The sequence below is a fragment of the Ctenopharyngodon idella genome, chromosome 14 (genome assembly GCF_019924925.1).
Source record: "Ctenopharyngodon idella isolate HZGC_01 chromosome 14, HZGC01, whole genome shotgun sequence".
Classification (NCBI taxonomy): Eukaryota; Metazoa; Chordata; class Actinopteri; order Cypriniformes; family Xenocyprididae; genus Ctenopharyngodon; species Ctenopharyngodon idella.
The window spans coordinates 4,833,681-4,850,567 of NC_067233.1; the positions used below are offsets into that span (position 1 = coordinate 4,833,681).

The following is a 16,887-nucleotide window of genomic DNA, read 5'->3' on the forward strand; positions in this document are numbered from 1 at the left end:
TACACTAGTCTTTGCTTAGTTTGTGTCCGTCCTAAGAGATTGCGATCATGTGCCAACATCCCACGTGACACTTTATATTACACAATAGTTTGTAGGGCATCGGGGCTAGTTGTCACAGTTTTTACTCCGGTTTGCTCCAGGCTAATTTTTGAAAGTCAATGTCTGTACAGGCACATGCCTTGAAGTATGGACTAAAAAAGCAATTTCCACCGTTATTGTCCTTGTTTTTTTTTTTTTTTTTTATAATTAAATCATTTAAAACACTTTACAAATTGCCTCAAAAAATATGTACCAACTTGCACCAACCTGGTGATTAAAATTACTCTTGTCCTAAGAATACAGTTCAACCTTTTAGTTTAAATCTGTTTCCAATCCACATTTACGTGCTTTATCGCTGGGTTAAACCTGTGTGTCACTCAAACAGTAGGTGGGCTGGACTAAAGTCATAAGGGTCCACTCCCTACTACACCGTTACACCCGCCCTCTTCTCCAGTGAAGAACTCCACAGCCCTAGCCCAAACTCTACCATTCTCCATAGCCCGGAGTTACAAGCACACTGAGGAAAGAAAATAGCACGGAAGTGAGAGGAAGAGAGAGAAGAGAGAGAGACAGAGAGAGAGAGACAGAGAGAGAGAGAGACAAGTAACTTACAAAACAAGAAAATTATAAAGCGAGTTTTCAAGCCTCGAGAAAGACTGAGAGTACACGAATACGTCAAAGTTTAGTTTGAAAAAAGCGTGGTGGAAAACTTTTGGGCTGTGGCAGAAAGTTGTGGACCGCGGAGGATGCCAGAGCAAATGTGTTGAAAGTACCAGGTAAGCTTGTGTGTCTCCTGAGGTTAATGAGTTATGCAGTTCTGGTGTGCGACGCTCACGTTGCATAAAGTAGTATTCTATAGACTGTCTCTGAACTTATATTATATTCATAACAATGTCTAATAACGCTTTGTATTTGCTTATTTAATTCTAAGAAAGTCTATTACATGTCATAAAATCTTAAACTTATCATCTGTATTGTTGAACACGAAGAGGGTGGGTGTGTATCTGCTCAATTGTCATCTGTTGCGCACGTTTTTCCCCAACAAAACTAAAGTTTGCTACTGTTCAGAATTCAGCGTTTAGTTTGTTAAACTAGACCTTCTAAATCACTCAAAAGAAAAGGGTTTAATAATTAAGGCAAATTTTTCTGGGTTTTTGCATGTCATGCAAAAGATACACCCAAGTTAAAAGAGTGCAACGTGGATACGAAGGTTGTCTGACTGACTTTGGTTGCATGACTTTGCCCACGCTGTAAAATAAAAAAATACATTTAGTATAAAAGAAAGCTATTTACTCTATTATTATTATTATTATTATTATTATTATTATTAGCCTGTTATTTTGTGTGTAGATGTATACAGTGGTATAAAGTCTTTACACACTTCCATGGATTTTTTTTATCTTTCCTCTTGAAATGATTATCCTGCCATACCAAATCTGGTCATAGCTCAAGATTTTTGGTCAACGTCAGCACATATTCTGCACTGTGGGTGAATTGTTTTCTCATATTTTTCTGCTTATTTTTATTTCGTTTTTTTTTTTTTTTTTTTTTTTGAGATGGAGTTTTAATTCCCCTTAAATAAAATGTGAATGTTTAAATTTAGTTTGGGAATTCTGTCCTATTTTGCCTTGATTTTCTTAACCTGGAGCCCTGTCCAGGGTGTGGGTAGTGAGTAAGAGGGGGTGAAGGGAGGAGGGGGTAATGGAATGTAGTGGTTTGGAAAGACTTACTAATTGAAACCAGGTTTGAAGCACAGAGGGGGAAAGTAAGGCTTGCTATGGAGAAGAAAGAATAAGGTGTTTTATTCATGCCTGACTGCGGCATGAATTTAGTTATGGAGCTGTTTTGCAGTAGTATCACTGAAGGTTTGTTTTTAGAACAAAATAAGAGAATAAAAGGAATAGATAAAAGTGAGTGAGATGGACAGTGTTGTGGATAAGTTCTGAGAGTTTTGAGATATGGCGTGATGACATCCGAAAAAGCTATCTTGCAGTTTATCTGATTTAAGATATCTTTTAAAAATGTTCACAAGCAGATTTTTCATGTTTGGAACATTTGGAGCCCATCCCCCTACTCCTGCCACACCCAAAGCTTTCTTCTGTTTTGTCAGAACAGATGACTCCATAGCAGACTAAAGCAGTCAAACAGTAATATTGTACTGTAATAAAGCTGTACTAAAGTAACTTAATTGAAATTATAATTTTTGTCAATTTTTAATTTTTTTTTTAAACTGGCTGTGCAATGGTATGTTTTTGGAGTCCGGTGTTGTGGTTGCCTCAATTTTTGCTTCAATCTCTTTTAACCTTGGTTGTATTTGAAGGTTGCAAAGTGTTTAGTTTAAAACAGAACATGGAGCTTCTTGCTTATCTTGAATGATGTTGGATTTAAATGTTGAATAGAAACAATGTTTGGGGTCTGTGTGTCTTTATCTGATGCGTGATTGTCCTCAAGGTTTACAATGGAGGCACCACTTTCTCCTCCTCTGTGTTGATAGGTCAGATTAGGGTGTGCTTCGCAGGACCTTCTATTCCAGTGTGAAAACGGAAAGAGTCTGGACTTGTGCACACTTCCTTTGTCGTTTCCTTAAAGGCTTGTCGAGGACTTACTATGGAAACGCCAAGGGAGGAGTGGCAGGCTTCATAACTGAGTGTTTCATTCTCTGTTTGTTTGTTTTCTCACATCTTGAATCTTCATTTATTATTATTTTTTTTTCAAAAGGGTACAGAATGAAAGAAGTCAACTCTCCATGAATTTGTTATGATTATCCGTCACAGATATGTTGCTGCTTTCGTAGATAATACCTTACAGGATGCAGGGATCATTTGAAGAGTTTTGAAGTATGAAGTCTGAGCTGTTGCATTATCTTGGTACACGTCTTCCTGTTCAGACAGACCCTGGAGTTATCATCATTCCATGGTTGAGAAATACAGGCTTGAAGCTAAAACAAAGTTGGACAATACATTATGGCTTTGCCAATATGGATGTGAGTCAGAGTCAGGCATTCATATTTCATCATTTTTCATATTGACTGAGTAACACGGTCTTGCGCACATATACCTTAATCAAGGGCGCGTTTACAAGTTTTACATGAAGTTGTTTTTTAGCATTTATGTAGTTTTTTTTTGTTTGTGTTTTATAGTGTTAAAAGATTTATCTTCGCATATATATGAAGTACATTTTTATTATTATAATTTTGGGCGTTTCCAATTGATATTAAAATATTATAATTGTTTTTATTATTGTCATTTTGGACATCATATCAATTTTCTTTTTGTATGTGTAACTATGACACATGATAGACTGTACTTCCATTGTACTTCTGCAATGCAGTTGGATTACTAGATTACATTTGCTGTTGTGCTTGAAATAGAAGATACGGACTGCATTTGATTAAGGTTTAGGATCGCATGACAGTAAGATGGTTTGTTTATAGTTTATAAGCTTCAATTTCCAAGGCTGTTCATTTTGGTCTGACATTAATGCTTCAATTATGTGTGAGTCCTCTTCTTTTCAGAAACGGATACTTTTAGAAATGGTGTGCTTCATACGCACAAATCGTAATTTACTGGGGCAACAAGTAAATAGGTTATATTGTATCCAAGGTGAAATGCATGCAATGCATGCATTAACTTGCATGACATGTAGCAATTATTTCCTGGTAGCCACCCCTGTCATTGCTGTATGACAATGGATTAAATGTGGATTTTGGTTTGTGCATTTTAATTGAACAAATACAGATTAGTGCAATTAGTGCATGTGTGTTTATTGCTAACTGGTCCCTGTATAGTTATTTTGTTCAGATGGTATTCTTTCAGGATTTAATTACAATATGCTTCAAGTATGTTTCAAGTAAATGTAAAATGACTGAATAATATTCCATATCAATGAATAACAGCAAAGATATGCACTTCAGAGACACTACATATATATTTTTTGGCTCCAGTGACTGACGTAAGAGCTGCTTGTGACGATACTTACCTTGTTTCAAAGTTGCGTGCTTATTTGGAAAAAGTAATTTATATGACAAATTACACACTGAAGTAATTTATATGACAAATTACACACTGATGCCATATTTTAATAGTTCTAATGTATTCAAATGTATTTTTTAAGGTGATTCAGTGATCTGCATTTATTGACGTAGACTCAAACGTTTGACTGCAGCTTGAACTACATCACACTATTTCAGTAATGTAGCTATGGACATCTACTTGTTTACAACAGCACAAGGAGACAGGCTGCAGAGGTTAGATCATTCTAGGTGCAGTTTACATGAGTTTGTTTCTAGATGAATTGTAGATAAGCAAAGTTTTTTTTTTTATTTGGATGCTTCAAACCACATTTTTCACTTCTACAAAATGCTTGGCCATTGCTGTTTCAGACCTAACTATAAAGCCATCTGATGGCGGTTGAAATATAATGCACCCTGAGTTGGTAAGAGAACCACCATCCCATCAGTCATCACCATGTATTTGATGGCTGACTCATATCCTTTGACTCAGTTTGAAAAGCCTTGTTAACAGGATAAACAAACAAGTTAGGAAAAATAGAAGAAAAAAAAAAAAAAACGTGACTCAATGCAAGTATTGACAGCCTTTAGCTAATATACATGTATCTGAATTGTTAATGTTTCTCTAATGTTTCAGCAATCAACATATATTTATTGTAATTCACTACAACACATTTTTTATGGCTTTATCTTTTTGTCTGCCATTTGTTCCTCTAAATAGGTGATATTTTCACAATAAGATTGTAAGCGTACGTCTTCGCACGAGAGTTTGGTCAGTTTGTGGGTTTGAATTGAGTCCATGTGGAAGTAAAAGTGGAAGTTTTAACCAAATCGTAGTTATCCCTATTTATGTATGAGCTCTTGCTTTATGTCAGAATTGCCTGCCTCTTGCAAGAAAAATGAATGATGAGCATTTAATAGAGAAATATGACTTACACTTGTCATATTAAAAAGTAACCTGTAATTTGCTTTGGAAAAACGTGTCTGCTAAAGGGCAAGTAACCAAGCATCCCCTGTAAGCAAAGCCAAAGGCCATAATTTATGTTATTGCATTGTGCAATGGCTGACTGAATGTGTGTGTGTCTCTTATTAAACATTACAACACTTTAATGGAAAAAGTGTGGCATTAAATGCTTGCAGTGGCTTTTCTATAATTAGTGGTCTAGTTGTTTGCCCAACAATTCTGTCACTTATCTAACCCTCAGCATTGCTGAACCTTTAAATGTGAGCCATTGCATAACTTTAAATCTACATTTACAATGGAGCACTAAGACATTTTAAACCATGCAAACATTCATTTTTATGACTTCTTTTGCTGTGCGTTAATCAGTGTCATATGGAAGCTTGTCTCCGCCACTAAATAAAAAAAATTAAAAATGTAATTGCGACTTTTTATCTCACAATTCTAACTTTTTTTCCTCACAATTGCAAGTTTGCATTTCACGATTCTGAGATTTAAACTTGCAATTGCGTGATATAAAGTCAGAATTGCAAGATAGTCGCAATTCTGACATTTCTTACAATTGCGAGTTTTTATCATGCAATTCTGAATTTATTTCTAAATTTATTTCAGTTCTGACTTTTTTTTTCTCAGAATTGCGATATAAACTCGCAATTCTGACTTTATAACATGCAATTGCGAGTTATAAAGTCAGAATTGAGATATAAACTTGCAATTCAGAGAAAAAAAGTCAGTCTTTTCCCTCCTCACAATTGCAGATTATAACATGCAATTGCAGGTTTATATCTCACGATTGTGACTTTATAACTCTCAATTCTGATTTTATAACTCTAAATTCTGACTTTATAACTCGCAAAAAAGAAAAGTCATGAAATAAAAAAAAAAAAAAAAAAATCTTCCATAGTGTCATGAGGGGATTCTTCTAGTCTTCATAAATTTAGAAATCTGCTGGCTTCCTTCCTTTAATGAAATAAGAAAAGGATCAAGTTTGGTGTTGTAAGTAAGTGGAAACTTTGAAAGAGTACCCTGTTTTTGTACCCAGCTCAGACCCACTGGGTGAGTTGAGTGGTTGGGTAGAGAGTAGGACATTGCTTTGGAGTTAGTCACTGCAGGAGAGGCTGGGCTCTCTTCCAGTTGGCCTGACGGCTCTATCAAGGAATGCGTGTGACTGGAGGCCTGGGTGGGGCTCGCAGCTCTCTGTGCGCTATGTGCGGGCTGAGAGATGGTGTGCGTGTAGTTTCTCTCTTATTGTGCAAAGGGCGTGTCCCCAGCCTTGGATTTGCTACGTTTGCCGCCTGTGTTGTGCCATAAAGTCTGCTCTTTTTAGATTTGCACAGTTGTTGCCAAACGACCTCTGCCAGATGGAAGCATTGCGGTGTCGACTAACACATCTTAGACCTGTGATTATTGGTCACGTTTTGTACTAGTACCAGTCTTTCTCATGCACGACAATACAAACTATATAAGGATATTTATTCTGTAAAATTGAGTGGTTGCAAAGCTAAGTGGCGTTCTTTAACTCTTTTGTAAATTCAGTATGTGCAAAACTTTGTTAGTAAAAATTATTAGTGAGCTTTTGTTTGTAACCTGCAGTTTTGTTCGGCTAGCTCCACCTTTAGCGAGGTGACAGCAAACTTGATACAACTAAGTACAGGGCTCGTAGATGTCACCCGTTTGAGTGTACACAGCTGCTCTGCCAAATGTTGTTCTTTGCAAACAGTGTGACAGCCCCGTCAAGACTGGCCTTTATCACAGCGAGCCTATGACTATTTCAGTCACAGCTCAGAAATAACCATCCGTTAATGAAACGACAGGGTAGTGCTAGGTTCTAGCAATGGTTTCCAAATAATAGACCAAGAAGTTGGAGCTGGCAAAGAGAAAGTCACGTATTTTCGTTCCTACTGATTCGACCCCTCGTTTTCAAGATGTATTGTGCAAACTCCTCATCAAGTGACTGCTTTGTTCATTCTTTTTTGAATGGGACAGAGAGGGACTTTGATTATAAGTTAGGGTAAATATAATATTTTCTTGGGGTAGCTTTAAATGAACACACTTGCTGTTAAACAGTTGTTTTCTAGCAGAGTCAATAACATTGGAATACCATTGAGGAGAATTGATATTAGGGCAGGTCCCCACAAGCGTGTACCTGTCTATGCTGATTCCAGCATTTGTTTTCAGTGCTAGTGTTACATGAAGTCTTTTCTTGCTTTTCTGCTGTTGGGAAAACCTTTTCAAGTAACCACATCTGTGATCCGACTTCAGTCATAAGGCTTAAAAAAGATATTATTACCACTGAAAACACATTTAATTGATCTCTGTCATAGTGTTCACAGAAACACAAATGCATCTTGTCTTGTCATGCATCATTGCTTTAAAGTCCTGAAAGACGTGTTTATGTAATGAAACAAATTCCCAACATTTCTCTAGCCTAGACTGAAAGGCTTAAAACAGATATCTCTTTGTCCTCAGCCTCTTGCATGCAGAAATTATCAAAAGGGAACGCTAAATTGGACTGGAAGCCACGGGACTGCTTCAAAGGCCATGAAGCATGAAGGACAATTTAACACTTTAAAGATTTAAATATTGTATATAAGAGCTGATGGCACTTGCATATACAAAGTCAGTAGTTTCTGTCCTTGATAATGCATCTCTGAGTTGGGGGAGCAAGTCATTTGACTTAGCCATGACAAAAGCCTTGCATGACATTTAAACAATTGACACTTAACAGTTTTGGTTAATTAGAGAGTTAAATTATTTAAACAAATACTAAGTGGAGCAAATATTGAACTACTTGACAGAGGAGTTGTTTCCCACATGAATTGGCCATCTAAACCTTTTTATTAAATTAAATGAAAAAGGACTGATCCCTCCTCCCCCTTTTTTTTCATGTGCAAGATAAGAGTGGATAATAACGTTTGATAATTTGGTTTCTGTGAAATTAAATGAGTGAAATGGCTGCGTAGTTAAGTCTCCAGTGTCTTCGGCCATATCATGTGACTAGGCGATCAAATGGGGATTTGCACATGATGTTTGCTTTCCTGTGAGAAACTTACATGAACTTTATTTTGCTTGTGGCAAGTGACAGTTTCATGGCATTGGCATGGTTACTATGAATGGCTTGCTACATCTCACGTTAACAGTCATCTTGAATTACCTCCTGACATCAGACGTTGCAAACAAAGGCGTAGGTGACAGTGTGAGAGTTTAACTCGTTCATATATACTTTTTTAATTTTAGACAACTGAAATGGTCATTTAATTAATTAAACACAGAAAATCTGAGAGTGACATGCAATTTCGCTCTTTCTGTAGCTGCTCAAACAGATTCCTAGTGTTTAGAGCATAGGGTGGATTCACAGTCATGTGAGGATGAGTTTATTTTGAGGGAGTGATGTTGGTAATTTTATTTAACAATAGCTACTTATCAAACTTGATATTTAAACACAAAGCTAATTGTGTGTTTCAGCCCAGTAGACAAAAACTAGTCAGACAATTATTTAACAGAGAAAAAGTTTAAGCTTGTGCAGACACGTGTAAGCTCCTGTCTTTGGTGCTTGCAAAGGAAACCTCCCTGTGTTGTGTGCTCATATTGTAACTGTTTCAGTCACTGTCGCCCTCTTAGGGCAAACCAAAGTATAAAACCAACTAGGGTGGGGCTGCATTTCTGAAGGAAAAGCGAAATAAAGTCTGCCTGATTCACTAGCTCAAGGTCTCAAAAACCTGCAAACAAAACTATTTATATTAAGAGCTGTTCACTTTAAAAGATAACATGCTTGAGTTTTATTCCTTTTTCCACTGAATGTATATTTTGTAATTGACCATTTTAGATTTTTTTTTTTTTTTTTTTTTTTTTTGTCATCTGACTGTTTGATGCATGGAAATATTGGCTTGGAAATATTACATCTGATTTCCCACTGCTTTCTTTCAGAATATAAAGGAAGACGAGAGAGAGTTTGAGCGTTAGCCTTGGCAATTCAGTAGGTTCCCCCATCCTCCCGGAGTTAAAGTAAATTTTTCAAGTTTTTATTTTATCAATTTGTGTGAAATGTTAATGTTAATTTGACCTAATACAGTGCATTCAAACCTGGTAAACCTTTCTAACATGATTTATGTGAACTCACTGTAGGTACATTAGTTGTTAATAACTAAAGCAATGCAACTTTTTAGACATTGCACTTGTTTTAATGTAAATTATAAATTCCACCTTGAGGATTGCACAACCTTACCTACTGTGGCAAGTCAACATTGAGATGTATGACACTCCTTATGTATAATTCTCTCAATGTACTGTAGTCAGACCAGCCATTCCCCATTGCCACAGTCTAGGTTGTCAAGACACTGGTTTTCCTCAATGCTGCAAAGATGCTTGCTTGAAACAAGATGTTTGATTATATCTTAATGAATAGAAGAAAAAAAAAAACTGTCAATGTCCATGTTCGTTTGTTCAGGTGTCTTTAGTGTGAATGTTCCTAGTGAAGTCAGACCTTCTCAGGAGGTACTCTGAGTTTAAAGTGTGGTAGCTTATATGTGTATAAAACATCAGCTGTAAGACCAAGCAGAAGCTTCTGAATGAAAGCATAAGCTGTAACTGGGTGAATGTTGTCACCCATTTAAGATTCATGAGCCAGGTTATTTCTTTTCAGATCTTCTTAGTAGATGTTTAAAACAGTAAAATCTAAGATTTTCCTTTTCGCTTGTTTTGTTTTAATGTCTAGTAAGTTGCTCTTTATTGCTAGACCTCAAAGTTTGGTCTGCTTAAAGGGTCCTCATTACAACACAACAGTTCACAAAGATGTGTTCTGTTTCATTGCTGAAGTCTTATGATTGCACAAACACTTGAGGTATTATGAAGTATCTGCTTACATGGATCATAGTGGGTCATTTGATTTTGGGAAAGCTCCAAATGGATACACTCCAAATAATGCTCTGGTAGTGTCATGGGTTATACTCTTGTGAAAGCCAAAGGATGTCTCACATCTCTCACTGGTTTAGTGGCACATTGTGTGCCGCTGTTGCCACTGATTGTTCCATATTTCAGTCATGGATGTGCAGATGTGCCTTTTTTCCCCACTCACACTTAGTTTGCTCCTCTGCAGATGCATTATGAGAAATCTGTCAGAGCTGTGAGAACAATTGCTGTGCAAATAGCACTGTGGATCATATAGTTTTAAAAGAAGAGTAAAGGGAGTGGAACATGTATGCATTGGTGGTACAAGATTATTGATGGAGCGTGCAGGGTGTGGCATCATGTTAAGAGGCAGAACATCTAACAGGCTGGGAGTGAAATAATAAGCTTTTGCAGTGCATGCTAGGGAGTTCTTGAGTACACAGCACTGTAGGTTTTCCCCTTCTCCTTTTATAAATACCGGCTTTAGCCAACAATAATAAGGATTTTTTTTTATGGCTTGGGTTTCACAGCTTCCATGTCTCATGTTTTGCATTTCTCCAACTGTGGACTTTGTTTTACTGAAATTACATGCAGAGAGTTCTGATATCTATAAAATGCAAAATATTGTGTTGCATGTGTGATGACAAATCCTTTTTAATAAAGCATTTAGAACAGCCTGTGACGGTCACATCTAATCTAATATGAAAAGCCTAATTTTTCATTGCATGGCACAGTGTTGTCTTTTCTCTTCAGTGCTGTTTATAATATTGACGCTGTCTATCCCCTTAATATTTGACCACCTCTAATAGCCCTTTAGCATAAGTAGAATATTTTGTGTACAATTCAAATGAGTCGCAAATGTTTTGTCGTCTGTGCTGTGTTATCGAGGGAAGCCCCGATTTACTCTCTCAAATGATCTGTCCTGTCTGGAGAACAATGGTCAACATGGACTCGAAACCAGGACTCTTTCTCCGCAATAGAAAGCATATTTAGTAGGAGGGCAAGTGTTATTTATAATTTAGAGGGGAGGGAATGTTCTCATCATAGAAAGTAAACAGAATTTCTCTGGTCCATTATGATGAATCTTTTTTTCTTAGTGCCTATTTCCAGAAGAGAGACTGTAAAATTTAAAAACGTATATCTTCTGAAGGTGAATTGTCAGCATTTAGAATTACTTGTATATAGATGAACTTAAAACTAATACAGACACAGACTAAAAGCAACAATTTAAACTATGATTTTTTTTTAAATTCTTGAATAACCATAAACTTTTGCAATTACTCGACCGTTGCTGAAAGAGTTAATAGATTTCAATTTATCTATCATTGCTTAGTTTCATGAATAGTTGAGATTTGCACTTCAATACTTTTCAGCACTGTATTCACATATTTTATTTTGAGTGTGTACATTCCTTCGGTAATCCACTAAGGTCAGGGTCAGGCTTTTTTCAGAAGTGGGTATACTTACTATTTTCAAGGGAGCATTCAGATTACTTTAATAACTCTCATACATCCCACCAAATTCATGATCACATGAGACAAAAGTTATTTCCATTTCAGTCTACAGATTGACTTTGGTTGTGATTTATGTTTTGGTACAACAATTAGTTTTTTTTTATTTTTTTAAGCATGTGCTGCTAATGGTGATGTACTTTTATTTTTTTCAGCATGCACCCAGTTTCTCATTATTTCCTCACATCCTATTTCAAAAAGCTGGATCTAATTGGATATTTTGTAGCTGTTATGTTTTTATGTTTATATTATGTCACTGCCATTACATACAGTTATTCTGAGATAAAACAATAAAATAAATTCAGTGCCACGGTATCAAGGTCTGAAATTTTTGATGTTTATTTTTGGTTTTTCTTTACGTCACTGGCAAGTGTTTTCATAATTAAAATAAACTAGAACTTCATTTGCAAATGTTTAGTGAAATATGCATGTAGGTGTTTTCATATCCAAAAGATCTTGTGTAATTGTAGGGTGGATGATTGTGAGGGGGTGATATCTCTGAAACAAAGAACTATTTGTTTTGAAAGCCGGAATGGCAGGCCCACATGTCAGCTAAATAACTCCATGTTAAGCAATGATTATCAAGTAAAAACCTTCCAGCTCTGCAAGCTACTGTTTGATATTCATTTTAAGGATATCAGATGGTTTTTGGATATGTTTAAGCTGGTATAATAAACTGAGCTTAATACATTTAGTGACTGTAGCTTTTGGATAATTTGCAATACGTAAGAAGTTATTGCTCTTGTTGAAAAGTGTTTTCTATGCAATTTAGCACTTTGTATTGATGCTGAAGAAAGACGTGAGACAGATAGTCTGTTCAAACTAGAAATCATGCTTGTTTACTTAATTTTTGTTGGAGATTGTATTGCCATCTAGTGGTCACAGCTTGATCCTCATTTACAGTTGCTCAATAAGATTAAAATGTATGAACATAATCTCATAAACCTATCTGTGAAAACTTAAATCCAAGGCACTAACTTTTTTTTTTTTTTGTATTAAGGAAAGAACAAGTGCTGACACGGTCCACACTAGGGGACAGGTGAAGAAGCAACACATTTAGAGGTATGCTGAATAAATAGATAAGTGTTATAGCTATGTGATGTTAATAGCTACATGTAATTTACAGCATAGCACTGCAGACATTGCCAATTACTGAAAATCTTCTGTAAGTTTTGTATGAAATTTTTAAGATAATTGCTTGTGCTTATTTGTAACTCAATCAAAACTTCACATTAGGCAACACATACCTAGTATATTTGGAATTGTATTATACCAGTTCTTCTCTGTTTCATTGTAATGTTTTCTCATTTTAATTATTTTATTTTTTTTAAGATGGCTGACGAGCAGGACACAAGGGAAGTGCTTTTCCCACAGTGGATGGGCGCTGATAAGCATGGGCTAACCATAGAACAAAAAGGTCAAGGAGAGATTTTTGTCAAAGAGGTGAAAGAAGAGTCCCCTGCTGCTCATACTGGGAAAGTATATGAAGGTATGTAGTTAAAATAAACCTGCATTTTCTGATGTGATGTGCAAACATTTAGAGAACATTGTTTTCTAATATTTCTAGAATGTTTGATTCTTAGAGCAACATTTGAGCAGCATTTCCCTTTTTTGGTGTTTGGCTATTGTCTATGAGCTAATGCTCTTGTAGTTCTTCCAAATATAATTTACATATTGTTTAGTTTGAACTTTCCATGTACTGTCCTTTGTTACAGGTGACCAAATTGTTGGAGCCACCATTTACTTTGACAACATGAGCTCAGAAGAAACAGCTGAGCTACTGAAGACTCTAAACCGACATAAGGTTGGACTAAAATTGCAAAACAAGACTGGAGACAAGTCACCTTGCCGCTCTCCAATGGGGACATTGTCATGGGAAGGACGTGGAGGGTTAGGAGGCTCTAGTTCAGACATTCTCCTGGTAAGGTGACCTCAGTTGTTGGTCCATGTGTTATATGGGACCAGCACCATGACCATGTAAACCATAGATTTTATTTATTTCAAATGTGGTTATTCAGCCTTGGTACACATTTTATTAGAACAAACATTGCTACGGTGTGTCAACTGATTTTAGTATGGTCAGCATTTCCACATTTAACTAATTTAACTTTTATTTATTTTTGTATATTTATTTATTACATGTAAACACAGACATGAAATATCATACTAATTTGAAACTTCTTTTCCTTTAGAGTGGAGATGACGAAGACTACAAAAGAATCTACACTAAGAAGATTAAACCAAGACTGAAGTCTGAGGATCTTGCTGAGGGTGTTGATGTGCGCACAGAACGCCATAGCAGCACAAGCAGTGATGGTTGCACCGTTACTACAATCACTCGGAGAATAACTACCTACACTGTGGACATGCCGGGGGGGACTAGTCAGCAGATTGATTACTCAAGCCCTGAGTTCAAAATGCAGGTCTTGCAGCATGAGCAGTCGGAGGGGGATTCTTCTCAAATCAGATTACCACATAGTAGCCATGTTAGCAGTGCACACGGAGGTATAAAAATGGGCGACATATCTCTTGGTGGGCCCCATATCACTGGCTCCTCTGTGAAGCACTGTAGCACAGGATCTATCACAACAACAAGTGAATTAGATGGTAGTGGGAGAGAGATTACAATTAATGTGTCAGACACTGGACTGTCAAGGGGAAAAGAACAGAGGGTGATAGAATGTTTTGGAAGGACTGAAACTTCTACAGGCGGGAGTGATCTCTCTGGCAAAGTAACCATGGGGTTAGACAAAGATGTGGGAAATGTTTCTTCTCCAATGGAAGCTGGTTTTAAAGCATCAAGTAAGATAAAAGAAACTGGGTTTGCTACAGTTAAGGGCCCTGTTCTGGACACTCGTGTTTCAGGGTTTTCCATTAGTGGAGATACAGGGGGCAGTATTGGCAAGGAATCTTTGTCTGAAGCGCTTAAAGATGGGCCTGATGATAAAACCAAATTGTCTAAATTTACCATAGATGTTCAAAGGCCCAAGGTAAATATTAAACATCCTAAAGCTGAAATCAGCCAGGTTGAAACTAGTGGATCAGTTGTTCATGCAGAGGAAATTGGTGGTGAACTCATGATACCCCATGTGAAAGATCCAAAATTTGGAACTAAACAGTTTACTGTAGAAGGTCCTAATGTAGAAGTGATTTATAACAATCAAAATCTTAAAGATGTTAGTCAAAGAGGTTTTAGCATAACTGGCAATCAGGATCTGTCAGCTCCATTGTTTAGAGTGAAAGGCACTAATTTGGAGGGCTCCAATTTGGGTACTGATGTAAAACTGCCATCATTTGGACTTGAAGGTCCAAAGTTTCATGTACCTGATACAGTAGAAAGTCTCCCCGAAGCTAATGTTAAAGTCACACAATCAGACATCAGGGGTCCAGAGCTTCACACCGAAGGACATGAGATTAAAGTCAAAGATGCAAAATTTAATGTGCCATCAATCTCTGGTCAGGGAACTTATATGCCACATATGGACTTAAACCTGAAAGGACAAAAAGTGAAAGGAGATGTTAATGTGTCCATTCCAAAAGTTGAAGGGAATGTTACGTCACCAAAAGTTGAAATTAAAGAATCAGATCTTGAGGGTGATAAGGGTGAATTTACTGTTTCAAAGGTAAAAATGCCCTCATTTGGAATTAAATTTTCAGAAGAGAAGGGTGTGGATATCAAGAATCCAGAGTTTAACATTGAGGGATCTGATGGAAAAGTTAAAGACAGCAGTGTCAAGATAACATCAATCTCTGGTCCAAAGATTACTGTACCTGATGTGGACTTAAACTTGAAAGGGCCAACACTGAAAGGTGATGTCAACGTGTCCACTCCAAAACTGAAAGGAGATATTACAACACCGAAAGTTGAAGTTGAAGGCCCTGGCATTGAGGATTTTGAGGGTGGTTTTAAGCTACCAAAAATCAAGATGCCCTCCTTTGGAATCAAAGGTCCAAAAGTAGAGGCCCCAGATGTTGACATCAATCTTCCTAAAGCAGATATGGAAATTAAAGCTACAGATGTGGATATCAAGGTCCCAGAGCTTGACAATGAGGGACCTGATGGAAAAATCAAGGGCTCCAAATTCAAGATGCCATCAGTCTCCGGTCCAAAGATTGCTATGCCAGATGTGGACTTAAGCCTGAAGGGTCCAAAGCTTAAAGGTGATGTTGACGTGTCTGTTCCAAAAGTGGAAGGAGATATTAAAGCACCAAAAGTAGAAATTGAAGGCCCAGACCTTGAGGGTCCTGAGGGTGGTTTTAAGATGCCAAAGATCAAAATGCCATCATTCGGAATCAAGGGAACAAAAATGGAGAGTCCAGATGTTGATGTTAAACTCCATAAAGCCGATATTGAGGTTAAGGCACCAGATGTGGATATTAAAGCCCCAGAACTGGACATTGAAGGACCTGAGGGAAAGATCAAGGGCTCCAAATTCAAGATGCCATCAATCTCCAGTCCAAAGATTTCTATGCCAGATGTTGACTTCAACCTGAAAGGTCCAAAACTGAAAGGAGATGTTGATGTATCCGTTCCAAAAGTTAAAGGAGACATTAAAGCACCAGAAGTAGATATCAAGGGCCCTGAGCTTGACATTGAGGGACCTGAAGGAAAAATCAAGGGCCCCAAATTAAAGATGCCAGCTATCTCTGGCCCAAAGATTTCTATGCCAGATGTTGACTTCAACCTGAAAGGACCAAAACTGAAAGGTGATGTTGATGTGTCCATTCCAAAAGTGGAAGGAGATATTAAAGCACCAAAAGTTGAAATTGAAGGCCCAGACCTTGAGGGTCCTGAGGGTGGTTTTAAGATGCCAAAGATCAAAATACCATCGTTTGGATTTAAAGGTCCTAAAATGGAGGGCCCAGATGTTGACATCAATCTCCCAAAAGCAGATGTTGATGTTAAAGGACCTGAAATTGACATCAAAGCACCTGATCTTGACATTGAGGGACCTGAGGGAAAAATCAAGGGCCCCAAATTAAAGATGCCTACCATATCTGGTCCAAAGATCTCTATGCCAGATGTTGACTTCAACCTGAAAGGTCCCAAACTCAAAGGTGATGTTGATGTGTCCGTTCCAAAAGTGGAAGGAGATATTAAAGCACCAAAAGTGGAAATTGAAGGCCCAGACCTTGAGGGCCCTGAGGGTGGTTTTAAGATGCCAAAGATCAAAATGCCATCATTTGGACTTAAAGGTCCAAAAGTAGAGGGTCCAGATGTTGATGTGAAAATTCCTAAAGCCGATGTTAAGGTTAAGGCACCAGATGTGGATATTAAAGCTCCAGAGCTTGACATCGAAGGACCTGAGGGAAAACTCAAGGGCTCCAAATTCAAGATGCCATCTGTCTCTGGTCCAAAGATTTCTATGCCAGATGTTGACTTCAACCTGAAAGGTCCAAAACTGAAAGGTGATGTTGATGTGTCTGTGCCTAAAATGGAAGGAGATATTAAAGGCACCGAAAGTTGAAATTGAAGGCCC

General features: G+C 37.3%; 1 protein-coding gene across 1 annotated transcript; it reads left to right on the top strand.

Moving 5' to 3' along the window:
• The first annotated feature begins 500 nt into the window (after positions 1–500).
• On the top strand, positions 501–16,882 carry LOC127494303 (neuroblast differentiation-associated protein AHNAK-like). The gene is made up of 5 exons (XM_051860076.1): positions 501–815; positions 12,408–12,469; positions 12,740–12,896; positions 13,123–13,328; positions 13,600–16,882. The coding sequence occupies exons 3-5, from the start codon at positions 12,740–12,742 to the stop codon at positions 16,873–16,875; spliced, it is 3,639 nt and encodes a 1,212-aa protein (XP_051716036.1). The 5' UTR covers positions 501–815; positions 12,408–12,469; the 3' UTR covers positions 16,876–16,882.
• The last annotated feature ends 5 nt before the right edge of the window (positions 16,883–16,887 follow it).

Bases quoted from the DNA above. Each gene is read 5' to 3' on its own strand.
- LOC127494303 (XM_051860076.1), top strand. From the start codon at position 12,740: ATGGCTGACGAGCAGGACACAAGGGAAGTGCTTTTCCCACAGTGGATG. The intron at 12,897-13,122 runs GTATGTAGTTAA...CCTTTGTTACAG, and splicing joins TACTGGGAAAGTATATGAAG to GTGACCAAATTGTTGGAGCC. The intron at 13,329-13,599 runs GTAAGGTGACCT...CTTTTCCTTTAG, and splicing joins CTAGTTCAGACATTCTCCTG to AGTGGAGATGACGAAGACTA.